The 12,804-nt window shown below is 38.1% G+C and overlaps 1 protein-coding gene across 7 annotated transcripts in view; it reads left to right on the forward strand.

The window, feature by feature from the left end:
- The window catches only part of GALNT18 (polypeptide N-acetylgalactosaminyltransferase 18), a 327,346-nt gene that overhangs the window by 158,632 nt on the left and 155,910 nt on the right, over window positions 1-12,804 (forward strand). For all 7 annotated transcript variants that reach the window (XM_088145930.1, XM_088145932.1, XM_088145929.1 and 4 more), the window contains exon 2: window positions 8,319-8,511. In XM_088145930.1, the coding sequence (XP_088002056.1) occupies window positions 8,319-8,511 (193 nt within the window). The remainder of the gene's footprint in view (window positions 1-8,318; window positions 8,512-12,804) is intronic.

Genomic DNA, 12,804 nt, shown 5'->3' on the forward strand with positions numbered 1-12,804 from the left:
AATCCAAATGAGTGACTAGCCTTAAAATGTCGGGTATATGTATCTGATGCCCATTTGAGATAAGAGTATACAAATGATGTAACAGTTATGAAACTGAGAATTAGCTAATACTGAACACTTTTAAAAAGTTCGAAAAGCTTGGAACATTTAAAGAACATTTAAAATCACCATTTGCTTATTTTTCTATTTGTTTCATGTGAGAGATTGTGGGCACGTTGAGGGGGAGTCCGTTGCTTGGTTATCTCAGAAAAGGCTGCTCACCCCAGGTGCTGAGAGATGGGGGAGAACACGCTTCAAATATGCTTCCCCTTAATTTACTCTTTATAACTGAGGCAGGGAAATTACTGTTACAGTTTTTAAGATTCTGTAATTACCTGAAACTAACATTAAAGAAACTTTACTGAAATCCATGTGGTTCTTTCTTTCTTGGTCTCGCCAGCCAAATGGGATCTTGGCTACACATCAGCTCACTTTGCTGTAATGTATCCTTTTGATTAAAGAGAAAAAATGAGATTTTCATACATATATTGAGTAGAATAGTTGAAGCATTAAATGTAGCTGCCTCCCACGTTCTGTTTATCAACCAGTCATAATTGTTATCTGTACCAGTTGAGAGGAATTCAGCTGCAGTTTTCAACAATGCATTATCCTGGATGGCTTATGTTATCACAACCTGTTTACAAAAGGAGAAGGAACCTGTGTCTCTCAGGTCATAAGAAGAGTTGGAATGATCTGCTGTGAGGGTTTGTCAGTTCTTGAAGATTGGTCAGTTTCAACCTAGCATGCACAAGGATTAATTCTGCCAAAGGTTTATGGGTTTTGCTATGCATGGTCATCTCCAAGTCAAATGCTCATTTTAAGAAGCTGATTAGAAATATGATTAAAGTAACACCATCTAAAAGCAGCCATTATGGCACTCCAAACGTTGCTAGTCGTTTAAAAAAGTAAACGTTGGGCTTTTTTGTTGGGCTTTGCTGAAACCTACATCATGTTCATACCTAGTGATCTCCATGTCATTTGCAGTCCTTTTGGATACACAAATGCAGTAAATCTATTTTGTTTCTTCAATATTGATTGTCCTAACAATATTGGCAGAACAGATAAAGAGGCTAAACAAATGCCGCTCTCCCTGACGAAGCAGATTTAACTGTTGTACCCTTTGCACAAACAGTGGTGCTTATTTTAGTTGACTAATTTCCATGAAAAAAAAAATTAAACGTAAAGGCACATGAACTTTCAGTCTAAAACCATGTTTTAGAGCTTAAACCTTCAGATTAACACAGCCTCTCTTTATAAATGTCAGCATTAGAGTAGAAAGGATCGCTTTAATGGTGCAACTTCCAAAAAGATTTTTTAAAAAGCTCTGAAATTGTTTCGCACGTTCTTATAGCCTTTGCAGGATATCTATCTCTCTGATGTTCATTTAAAGGAATTTCGTTGAATTTGTTGAAAAAAAATATGCTAAAAGATCAATGGTGTTAAAAAGCCTAACAGTGCCATCTTTTAGGCTTATTAACACCATTCCCTATACATCTCTGGAAAATGTTCTGCACCACTTTTCATACAGCTGTGATTTATTCTTTCTATACAATTGCCCAGTTAATATCTTCATGATTGGCATTTGACTTCTGTAGAAATGCAGTAATATAATTTCTCTTGCTAAAAAGTGGAATGGGTTGAGCCAGGTTTTTATATAACTTCCTGTGCTATACACCATCACTTATGCCACTTAAAGTAAATTTATTCCTAAACTTGGATACTGCCTAATATGCACTCCTGAATAACAACAGTGCCTCCTTTTGGAAGTTATATTGATCAGTCCTTGACCTCAAGGAACATGCAACATAGTTGGTTTGAAGAATCAGTGCTAGATTTGTTTTATAAATCAGAATGTTTGTAGCTGAAAATGTCTGCTTTGGAAGTAAAAATGAGGCAAAGAAATACATCTGCTTAGTAAAGATGGAGTATTGTATGAAGCAAAAATGGGTAGTGGGAGGATATGTGATATGGTTGCCAGCTTCAGCCTATTTGTTTAAATTACTTTCCTCTTTTCACGTACTGTATACTAGGAATCAGTATACATAAATACCTATGTTTATTTTTTCTGGAGTGTTATTTAGCAAGATTTTTAAGCTCAGGTCTGATCTGAAATCTTCAGGATATTAGGTCTGTTGCCTACTCATGTGTTTAATGTACAGACATGGTAAAGAACTTTGTTAAGCTGGCTTGTGGAATAACCGTTCCGTGCCCAATGAAAAGAGATAGACGAACAGATAAAGGGAAACATTTATTTAGCAACGATCATTGGATTTCTCTGCAAGAACAGATATCAGCAGTGGTTATAGTATTTATACACATGCATAACATAAGGTGTCCATTTCTTACTGGTTTAATGTACGTTTTGGCTCTATATGGATAAGTTTACATTTTTTGCATGTACTGACTGCTCCATCCGAGAATATCCTGACATGTGTACTCATATATTACTTTGATTTCCTTGTACATGACCTGTCTGTTCAGAGACAATGGAGAAGGGCCTTTATATATCCATGCATTTATTTTAATTGGAAAGAAAGAAAGAAAGAAAGAAAGAAAGAAAGAAAGAAAGAAAGAAAGAAAGAAAGAAAGAAAGAAAGAAGAAAAGAAAAGAAGGAGGGAGGAATCATATATGGTTGTTTTGCTTTATTTTGTTTTGCAAAAAATATAAACTGCCCACTCAAAGGATTCTAAGTGATACACAATAAATCATTCACATTAAAAAGGGATCCCACAATAACAATATGTCACACACAGAAGTATTAAAGCATAACAAAAATACTCAATATTTAGGTGATGAGTGTTCTTTTAGAAATAAAAGTTTTCAATGCCTTCCTGAACTCCAGGATTAAAGGAATAGCAATTATCGCTGCTGCTGCTAATACTACTACTATTGTTGTTGTTGTTATTATGGCTGGTCGCACAGTCAGCCAGATGTTTAGACTGGATTTGGCATTTTTATCTACCTACTGAGTCCTTCCCAAGGACCTGGGATAGGCAGATATTGTTGTTTGAGGGTGTTAAAGGTATTGTCACAGGATGTAACCTGTTCCAAGTAAAGCTGCCTTTTGCAATTGACTGATCATGATTTTGTCAATGCCGATGGTCTTCAAGTGGTGCCCCAGATGTTTTGGGATTGCACCCAAGGCACCTATAACTATTGATACTACCTTTGCTTTCTTTTGCCATAGTCGTTCTACTTCTATTTGCAAATCTTTATATTCTGTGATTTTCTCCAGTTCTTTCTCTTCTCTTCTGCTGTCTCCAGGTATTGCAATGTCCACTATCCAGACTTTTTTGTCTTTCTTACCAACAGTTGTTAAGTCTGGTGTGTTGTGTGGCAGGTGCTTGTCTGTAGGAGTTCTAAAGTCCCAAAACACTTTAGCTTCTACATTTTCTATTACTTTGTTTTGTTGTTATTATTATAATCACTATTATTATTATCGAGTAACCACAAACAAGGACCGCCTTCTACTGCGCTCCTTAACATTGTGTGCAAACTGTCATACAATATCCTCAATTTTACATGCTAGCAAAATAATGCTTAGGAACATCCAATGCAGATCAGAGCCGTACATGGAAAAAGAGGTGCCAGATGTTCAAGCTGGCTTTAGAAAAGGCTGAGGAACATGAGACATTATTGTCAATGCACATTGGATAATTGAGAAAGCCAAAGAATATCAAAAAGAAGTCACTATGTGCTTCATTGATTATAGAAAGGCCTTTGATTGTGTGAGTCATGTCAGGCTGTGGAATATGCTCAGAAAAATGGGAATCCCAGAACAACTCATTGTCCTCATGAGAAACATAGATATAGGACAGGATATACTAGGTAATATCATCAGTACTAGTGAGAGGACTGGGGCAAACTAGTGGAGTGGGCAAACTAGGCAAACAGTGCTAGTGAGTGGAGTGGAGCAAACCCCACACTCACTAGCATTGATGATCTTACCTAGTTGGGCAAACAACCAAACTCAGAGAACAGCAAGGACTCCACAAATAAAGTATTTATAGTCATACTTGCCACGGTTGGAAGATGTCAGAAGCATACACAGAAACATATCAGAGAGTTTTATTCAAAGAAGAGATAGAATAAAATATACTTCATTTTCTGTGCAGAAAGCAACATGTAAGGAGGGAATAAATTAGTCTGAGTCACTTGGGAAGAAGCCATTATTTTATCTAATACACTGTCTGCTGGCTGCCCTTATTCTGTGGGCAAGAGTGAGGAGTGGATACAAATATTAGACTGCACTACAAGCTTAGGACTGTTAGAGTGTTGGTTCAGCATTTTCAGAATAGACACAATCACCTTATGGTATGAAGGCTTTGTTACTGATCTGTAGCATCAGTAAAAGTTGACCTGAATCAACCTGGACATCGGTGAACCATTCAAACTTTGCAGTAGTAGGAGAGGATTTTCGTCGCAAAGTATTTCTTGGAAAAACACAGGCTTTTGGTACTATTTTTTAAAAATGTGTGCAAATTGGAGCGTGCGACTGTCTTGTGTTCCCTGTGATCTTTTCCTGAGGCAAGAAGGGAAGTATGTGAACTGGTGATTGCTAGGCTTCATTTCTGTTGCAGATGTGAAGTCCCAGTTTAGAAGCAGAGAACTGTAGAGAACTTGGAGGACACCTGGTCAAGCTCTCTGCTCAGTGCTGGCTATGAACTAAAGAGTGCGCCTGCTTAAAAACACTTCCAAAGAAGGTGTCTTGGTTGCCTTCCCCTGGATAGTCTCAATTTTTTAATGTTAATCTTAAAATGTGCTGCTTACAGGAGGAAAAATTATAGAAAATTCTAATGCGTAAAAAGTAGTAGATAAGAGTGCTTCTTACAGATGTCCAGTTCTCACTGCAAATCAGAAAAGAGGGGAGATTGGAAGGAGGAGAATTTGCCAGTAAAAGCTAAACCACTGCTCTGGAATTGCATCTCTGGCAAATGTAATGCAAAAGATTCCATTCTGTTTTTTCAAAAAGCTAGATGGTGCAAACAGTTCAGTCGAGATATAGTCTGTAAGAAGTATGAACGATATCTGCACTAAGCCAAAGCGAGATAACCTTGGCTGAATATCTCTGCTCTACATTAAAATCAAAGAGACTGCAAAAGACAAGCTGGTAGCTGTGGAATTGCTGATCTTGCTTAAACTGCCGTCAATGCATGCTGGTTTTTTTATGTGCAATTTGCATTACAATGCATGTTTTCATTTTCAAAACAGCAGGCATTTTTGTGCACTTTCCTAAATAAATTCATTATCACCATCATAGTCATCATCATCTTGATCTGTCTGTCAACAGGCCAGCCTGGTTAACTTCCTGTCCCCAGATTTCATCTTGAACTGAAATGGAGCTGGTCTTAATAGCAGAATTCCATAACAAACTAAGGAGTGCTACCAATTTAGCATGACTGAAAGCCAACACATTTGTCTCTTATTGGAGTTGTGGGTGGGAGGAGGAAGAAAAAGACCCTGAAGAAGTACCAATAGCTCAAACCTCTCCATTTATGTTAAAAAGAAAGATTAAAAAGCAGGCTCCTTGATCTAAGTCAACATTTCTGAACCAGGATGGCAGAACATGTTATATTTTAGCACTGTTATTTTAATTACTAGATTAAATAATATTAATTGTTTTGTTTTATAGATATATATAAATGTAAGATGGTTGTTATTGTATACTTTGTATCTGGCCTTAGGGCTGTAATAAACGTGTGTGTGTAGAACGTGTTATCACATAATCTGTTTTCTTCATATTTATTTATAATGTGCCAGCTGAATCTGTCATGTGGACGTATGGATTGCTGGGGGAAGCCAAGAGAATCTAAACATTCCACAGAAAATCTTTTAAAGAGGTATTGTGTGGAATTACCAGAATTGGGTATTTTGTCTATATCGAAGAAGATCTTGCTATTTCTTGGTGACCCTTGAGTTCTGTATTTCCTTGGGAGAAGGGCATAAATGAGTAGAGGGGTAGGCAAACTTTTGGGGCCAGTGGGCACCTCTGGAGTTTTGAGAAGACATCACAAGGGCTATCACAGAACCTCTGTGAGGAGAGCTTCCTTATATGCCAATGACTGCTGTGACCATTGACAAAATAGCCTGTTACCCAAAGAGCAAACTGCTGAGGTTGCTCCTTGTTATTGGTTCTAGCTTCTCTACTAAGACTATGGAAAGCAATTGAAAGAGTTGCTTTGCCAAGAACATGAGGACAAAGACCACTGTAGCTGCCATCTTGACTTTTTTAACCTCTCTCCCTGCGAACACCGCTGTGTCTTTCTGGCTGCCTCCATATGCATGGATGACAGAAAGTCTCTGGACATCCTTTTTTTTTAGTTGTGTTTGAGATGTGTGAAGTTAGGGCGTTTGCAGGAGCCATGGCCTTTACACTTTATCTCATGTGCTGTTTTTCATCTCTGTGGCTTGGAAAATTAGGTTGTTTATTTTAGAATATGTACCCCACTGCAGACTTATAAAGATCCCTCCAAGTGGCTTACACCATAGCATTAGACTACGAATCCACAATAAATAAGATTGAAAGCCCCTTAACACAGCACAGGCATTCCAAATAGCAAACCAAAACGCAGATGCAAAGAAAAACAGTATGCGAGCCGCAGGTAGTGCAGCAATTAAAAATCCATCATACCCCTGCAAATGTTTTCTGGAATGAGAAATAGGCATTGCCATTTCAAAATAGAGCAGAAGAGATGGCTTATCAAGGTGGCAATTTCCAAACACCAGTATTGCTCTATTGAGAACTCTTTATTCTTGTCCCTCTCCGTTTGACAAGATGTACAAACAAATGTGATGACCTGCAATAAAAGAATGCAGGCCTGGTGGCTGAACATCTTGAAAAATTAAATGCTTGCTGTGATAAGAGTCGGTGCTCTAATTTGAATCTTGATGTGTGTGGTGTCTAAGTACGAAAATGCATCTGGTCCATAGTTCATGAGCGTTATAGTATGGCCTGGGAAGAAATCTGAAGAACTATTTATATAAAGTTATTTTTTGCTATAGTCTGAAAGGTCTGGGAAATTTCTGACTGGAACTGTAAGCGCCTTCCATCCAGCTCCCGTTTTATCCACTGTCCCTCCAACCCACCATTGGATGGCCATCTTAACAGTGGGTTACACTTCCAGGCTGCAATATTTTATTTTCTGAGCAAACTCGACCTGCACAACTATCCCGCTGTGTGTTTTCATGCTGCCTAGCGATCCTTTTATATAGGGAGAAGCTACAAACCCTTTTAACATACTAAAAGATTTAGTATAGGTCTATGGTGTGTGCTTCTGGATTAAACTAACGAGCAGCAAGAGAACAATATCTGTCTTAACAGAAATTAGTGTTGGGAGTGGGGTGAAGGAGAAGAAAACAGAGTTGTCTACCTATTTAAGAGCCCTATTTTCCCACCATCATGATCCTTGGGATAACTATAACCCTTCCTAAAGGGGTGGTTCCAGACCATGATGGGGGAGGGGAGATTGGGCTGCAGGTTGCTACAGGGTTCAACAGTCTCCTTGCTCCTATTCAACACCTACAGGAAGGCACTGGGTGAGGTCATTTAGCAACATGAGATCAAGTGTCACCAGTGCTTTATGTCTCAACCTGGGTCAACCAAGTGATGATGTTGAAATTCTGTCCAAGGGCTTGAAGGCTGTTAGGGTCTGGAGGGAGAGAAACAGGCTGAGGCTTAATCCCAGCAAGATGGAGTAGCTCTGGGTTCATGGAATAGAATGTGGGAATGATCTTGGGAGACAGGAGGAAGACTCACAGCCTAGGCAACGGTCTGATAAGACGCAGCTCAGTCTGCAGGTAGGGGAAAAGCATGGGAAGCATTTCAGAAGGAACGCTCCCTAGTTTTCTGAAGACTAAAAAGAGAAGAGGGGAGAAATACTTTCAATCTTGCAAGATTCTGTTAATGTAACCTTAGAATAAAGAAGGATTAGTTCATCTGGGTGTGCTTCTTGTCTGGTCTGCCTCGCAAGGCTGACACTTCATAAGCTATCAGATTCTGGAGAAAAACCGTCTTTAGCTCTAGATGGGTTGCATTTAGTCTTTGAATTGTTGCGTGAATTTGGTTTCTAGTTTGAATTTATGAAGATGGGGAATTGGTGCAGCTTCTCTATGAAGGTGCAGAGAGGTATGGTGGGTGTACTTTGGATCCAAAGTGCGGCACATCCCCAGTAAACAGTAAAAGTTACACGAAGTAATGCTTTTAAATTCTGCCTGAAAGTTGATTCCTTCCTTACATAAATGATCTAACTGAAAAAAATATGTGTGTTTGTTTTCACAGAAGCACCATTGAAACCAGAAGAAAATCCTGCAGAGGCGTTCATTGATTCATCCCTCTTTGCTCACTGGGGCCAGGATCTCAGCCCTGAGAACCAACGAATTGCCCTTAAACAGTTCCAGTATTATGGTTACAATGCCTACCTGAGTGATCGTTTGCCGCTGGATAGACCATTGCCTGACTTTAGACCTATTGGGTAAGAAGGAACTTTTGGAAGTCACTTGACGTATTTTATCTAAAGAAGAATGTAAAAATGGACTAGATTGATTGTTTGTTTGTTTGTTTGTTTATTTATTTATTTATTTATTCAATTTCTATAGCCACCCATCTGAATCAAACTGACTCTGGACGGTGAACAATTTCACAATAATTAAAACCATTACAATTACATATATAGGCAGCTGAGAATTATCATAATAATTACATAAACATTAACAGTGGAACCAGATAACGGGCCCCTGACACTTTTGGGACCCCAGGCTTGGGCACAGAGCCGCGTTTTTAAAGCTTTATGAAAGGCTAGCTGGGTTGGGGCCATCCTGAGCTCCAAAGGAAGAATGTTCCAAAGATATACTGTATATAAATGCTCCATCTAATATTCAATTTTTAATGACTTGAAAGTTATTAAATATTGCAGGTATGATCCAGTCAAAATTTATTGCGTTTAGAAACTGTTGCTTTTGGAAAACTAAATAGATGAAATTTTGCATAATGAAATTAGCATTATTTATAGCTTTGTTTATTTTCTAAAGAGAAAATAAATGCAATAATAAATGCTAGCAGAGCTGGTGGTTCACTTTTTTCTTCTTTTTAAAATATTGCATGCCATCCTTCAAAGCTGGGAGTTTCCAGGGCTTTTGAAAATGCATTAAAATTATAATCTTTTTTTTAAAAAAAGCCTAAAACAATGCTAAAGAATATATATAGGCTTCAGTGAAGGCCATATAGTAACTCTGATTAAAAGTTACCAAGCCATGGGTTAGTGAAGCAAGTTTTTTTGTGTTCAGGTACAGTGATATCTAGTACTCTAACAAGCTGATAAAAGACATTTTGTAATCTCCAAGCTATGAACCTGATCTTTTAGAAAGAATCCAATTCTTTCTCTTCTTTCCAGAAGAGATGGAATGATAAACCGTCTACTGACAGCAATTCTGTCTTTTTTGGGCAGAACTTCTTTTTGGCTCTCAACCAAGCACTGAATAAGCATTTTCTCCTCCTCCTCACTTGGATCTGATAAAAAGGAGAGAGAGAGCTGCATGTTATCAGCATACTGATGACACTAAACCTCTGGATGGTTTCACTCAGCAGTTTTGTGAAGTTGTTACACTTTTGGAATAAAATAGAATCTTGTGGAACTCCACAGTGTAAATGCCATAGGGCTGAACAGAAATCTACCACTACCATCTTGTGGAGAAAGCTATCTAAATATGAGTAGAAACATTGCAAAGCTCTTCCACCCACACCTAATTCAGGCAACATCTCCAGAAAGATAACTATGGACACGGTACAGAAAGCTGCTGAAAGTGATAGAAGAATCATAGGATTATGATTTTCTATCTCTTGCCTACAAGCACGGGGTGACTATGCAGATGTAATAATGCACTGTAATTAATAAAAACCAAAAAATAAAATTTTGTACTTCATAAGAAAATGGGAATATGTGAACCCAAAACTTCCTTAGAGTATCAAGGTAAAGGCTCTTGTGAATAAAGCTTGTCTCCTGGTAACTGCATGACACATTCAGGGGGAATCGGTTTGCCATTGCCTTCTTAGGTTTATCTATGGTAAAAGAGTTTGTAATGTGCTCTCCTCCTTTATGGAGAAAGAGTGAGTCAGGTCAGAACTTGATCCATACAGGTCAGGGATAGAATAAAGAAGAGAACTCAACTGAGAAGGAACATAAGTGATGGTAACCCTGAGAGTGTCAGTCTAGAAGGCATGTTTTAGAATAGATCTTTCATGGACAGTATGTCTTTTAGGAAAGGAGATAGAAGAGCAGAGTCTTTCAGATACCTCCACATCTATTGCCCTGGTGGTCAGCAGATGTCTTGGTACAGAAGGCAGCGCATGGAAAGTTCAATTCCATCACTGGTTAGAATTAGACATACATATTACACACAACTCATCCCCAATCTCTCCATCTATGTCCACATCTGGGTGAGGCATTCGAATATTTACACATGTAACATTTTTAAACATGCAAAGTAATGTATTCCTATACCATTATGCCAGCATCAGACACATCCTACCACCACATTTTGTAGCAAGTTGCTGTTTTTAGACAGTTTGATTTTTTCTGTTATTTTTTAAAAAATAAAATAAGAAGTAAAATAGGTATGTTTAACCACCTCTACAAAAAAGGCTTGAAAACGTTGCTCCTATCCTCTTCAGTGGTATAATCCTGCATTGTCCTACAATCCGTGGAGAACTTAACACAGTGCAGTCTTCTCACCACAAATAGCTCTCCAGCCTTGTGATAAGCCATAATTAATCATAATGCTGAATGCAGCTAAAAAGTCTGTATTTTTCCTATTAAAAGTTAGTGCAGTGGTTCTGTTATCTTTCTTTTCCTTTCTGAGGAAATTCTAAAAGGAATTGCAATATGGGAAGAAAGCCTGTTTTTTTAGTAGTAGCTCATTTTATCTCAGAAGGCAGTGATTAAAAAATTAACTTTGATTAAAAAAAATTCAAAGTCCCTTTTTACTTTAGTTTACAGGGTGCCTAAAACAGATTATTTCCTCCCAACATCCCACATCTATGGCTGGTGTGGGTCTTCCGGGCTGTGTGGCCGTGTTCTGGAAGCTGATGTAGTGTTTTAATTGCTAATAATGCCATACTCTTTAACTGTGCTAAAAATTAATTTTTGTGCCCTTATTAATATATCTGTTTCATAAACACATTTAGAAAACTGATATTTTAGAAGATGGAAAATACAACTTGCAATGGATGTTGTAATTGGAAGTTTCTGTGCCCATACAAGGAATGAAGAGCAATGGTGAGAGAGCGGCTCCCTGGTGGACATCTATGCCTATCTACATAGGTGTCCAGCTGGGATCTCCTCTCTCACCATTGCTCTTCATTCTCTGTATGCATACTGTGACCAGACACCTCCATTCATAACACCTATGGATGCTATTATATGCTGATGAATGTTGTGATCATCAGCAAAACACAAAGCAGTCTTGAGCAACTAATATAGGAATGGAAGATGTGTCTCAATGACTTTGGAATGAAGCTCAATATTAAGAAGACTAAACACCTTAAATGTGATGTCCAGACCTATGGTACACTCAAAACTGATAGTACTGAGTTAAATAGGATGACCCAGTTCAAATACCCTAGGTCATACATGACTTCTAGCACAGTGCTAGAAATATGGGTCAGTGCTGCCTGGATGAAACGGCATCAGGTTTTAGATGTTCTGTGTGGTAAAATAACAACAACAACAACTCTTTGCATCTGAAATTTAAGGTCTATTGAAAAGTCATCTGAACCAAAGCAGTGCATAGAGTGGAATGTCAGCCAGTGATGAAGACACACGAGTAGGCTCTCTTCGCTAATAAGATGAGAATGCTACAGGGGTCACTTGGCATAACAAGACTAAGCCGTGTGACAAATGAAGATGCACAGAAAACCCTTAGTTTTGCCCCCATTGTTGAGAAAATGCAAGAAATCATACCTAGCAGCAACAACTCCATAGCAAAAATATTTCTTATATGAAATGTAGAAAGTTGCTGGCCAAAAGGACAACCAAGACCCTGCTAACTTGACTGATTAAAAGATGATGCACGCCTTGTGAAACTCAGCTGTAGAGATGCTGCAGACTGTGTGAAATGGTATGCACAGTGGAAATGAGCAGACCGTGCAACCGAGTAGGACAGGCCCTAAGAAGAAGAGGAAGTAGAAGACAATGACAACTTTGTTTCAGTGATTATCACATTATGAAATTGATCATGAGAAGAATCCATGTATCTAATGCATGCAATATTATTACTTCTGTTACACAGGTAAAATCATTGAAAGAAACTAACCTTTGTTCAAGGGACATGTCTGGTGAGATGCTTGCTCATATCTCAAGTAAAACTAAGGTGTTGGTGTGCTTGAGAATAGATTAAAAGATGGGGTATTTGAAGCATTCTATTAGATATTCATTCCAGTCTGTATCTATTTAACAGCATAATTCTGAACAATCTGTCTCCTCTTAAAAATTGTACATTAATTTAGAAAAAGTCTAGTGTTAACAAGACATCTGTGCTTGAATGTAGACCTGTCTGTTCTTATTTTCCTTATCAAATTATGATCCCCAAGATTTTCAGTGAAAGGTTTTATAGTTCTCACTATAAAAATTTAGACAGAAAGAAAAAATGAACACAATATTACTGGGGAAATCTTACTGGAAATTGCGATTTTAAATAAGTACCAAGTAATAAACATGCTGGCTGTAGTTTTCATGAAGAAAAGAAGGAAAATTGATGTAAAAGAGACTGTA

Source organism: Python bivittatus, unplaced genomic scaffold (genome assembly GCF_059951505.1).
Source record: "Python bivittatus isolate LINGU-HERP-01145 unplaced genomic scaffold, Pbiv_v1 ctg000480_np1212, whole genome shotgun sequence".
Taxonomy (NCBI): domain Eukaryota; kingdom Metazoa; phylum Chordata; class Lepidosauria; order Squamata; family Pythonidae; genus Python; species Python bivittatus.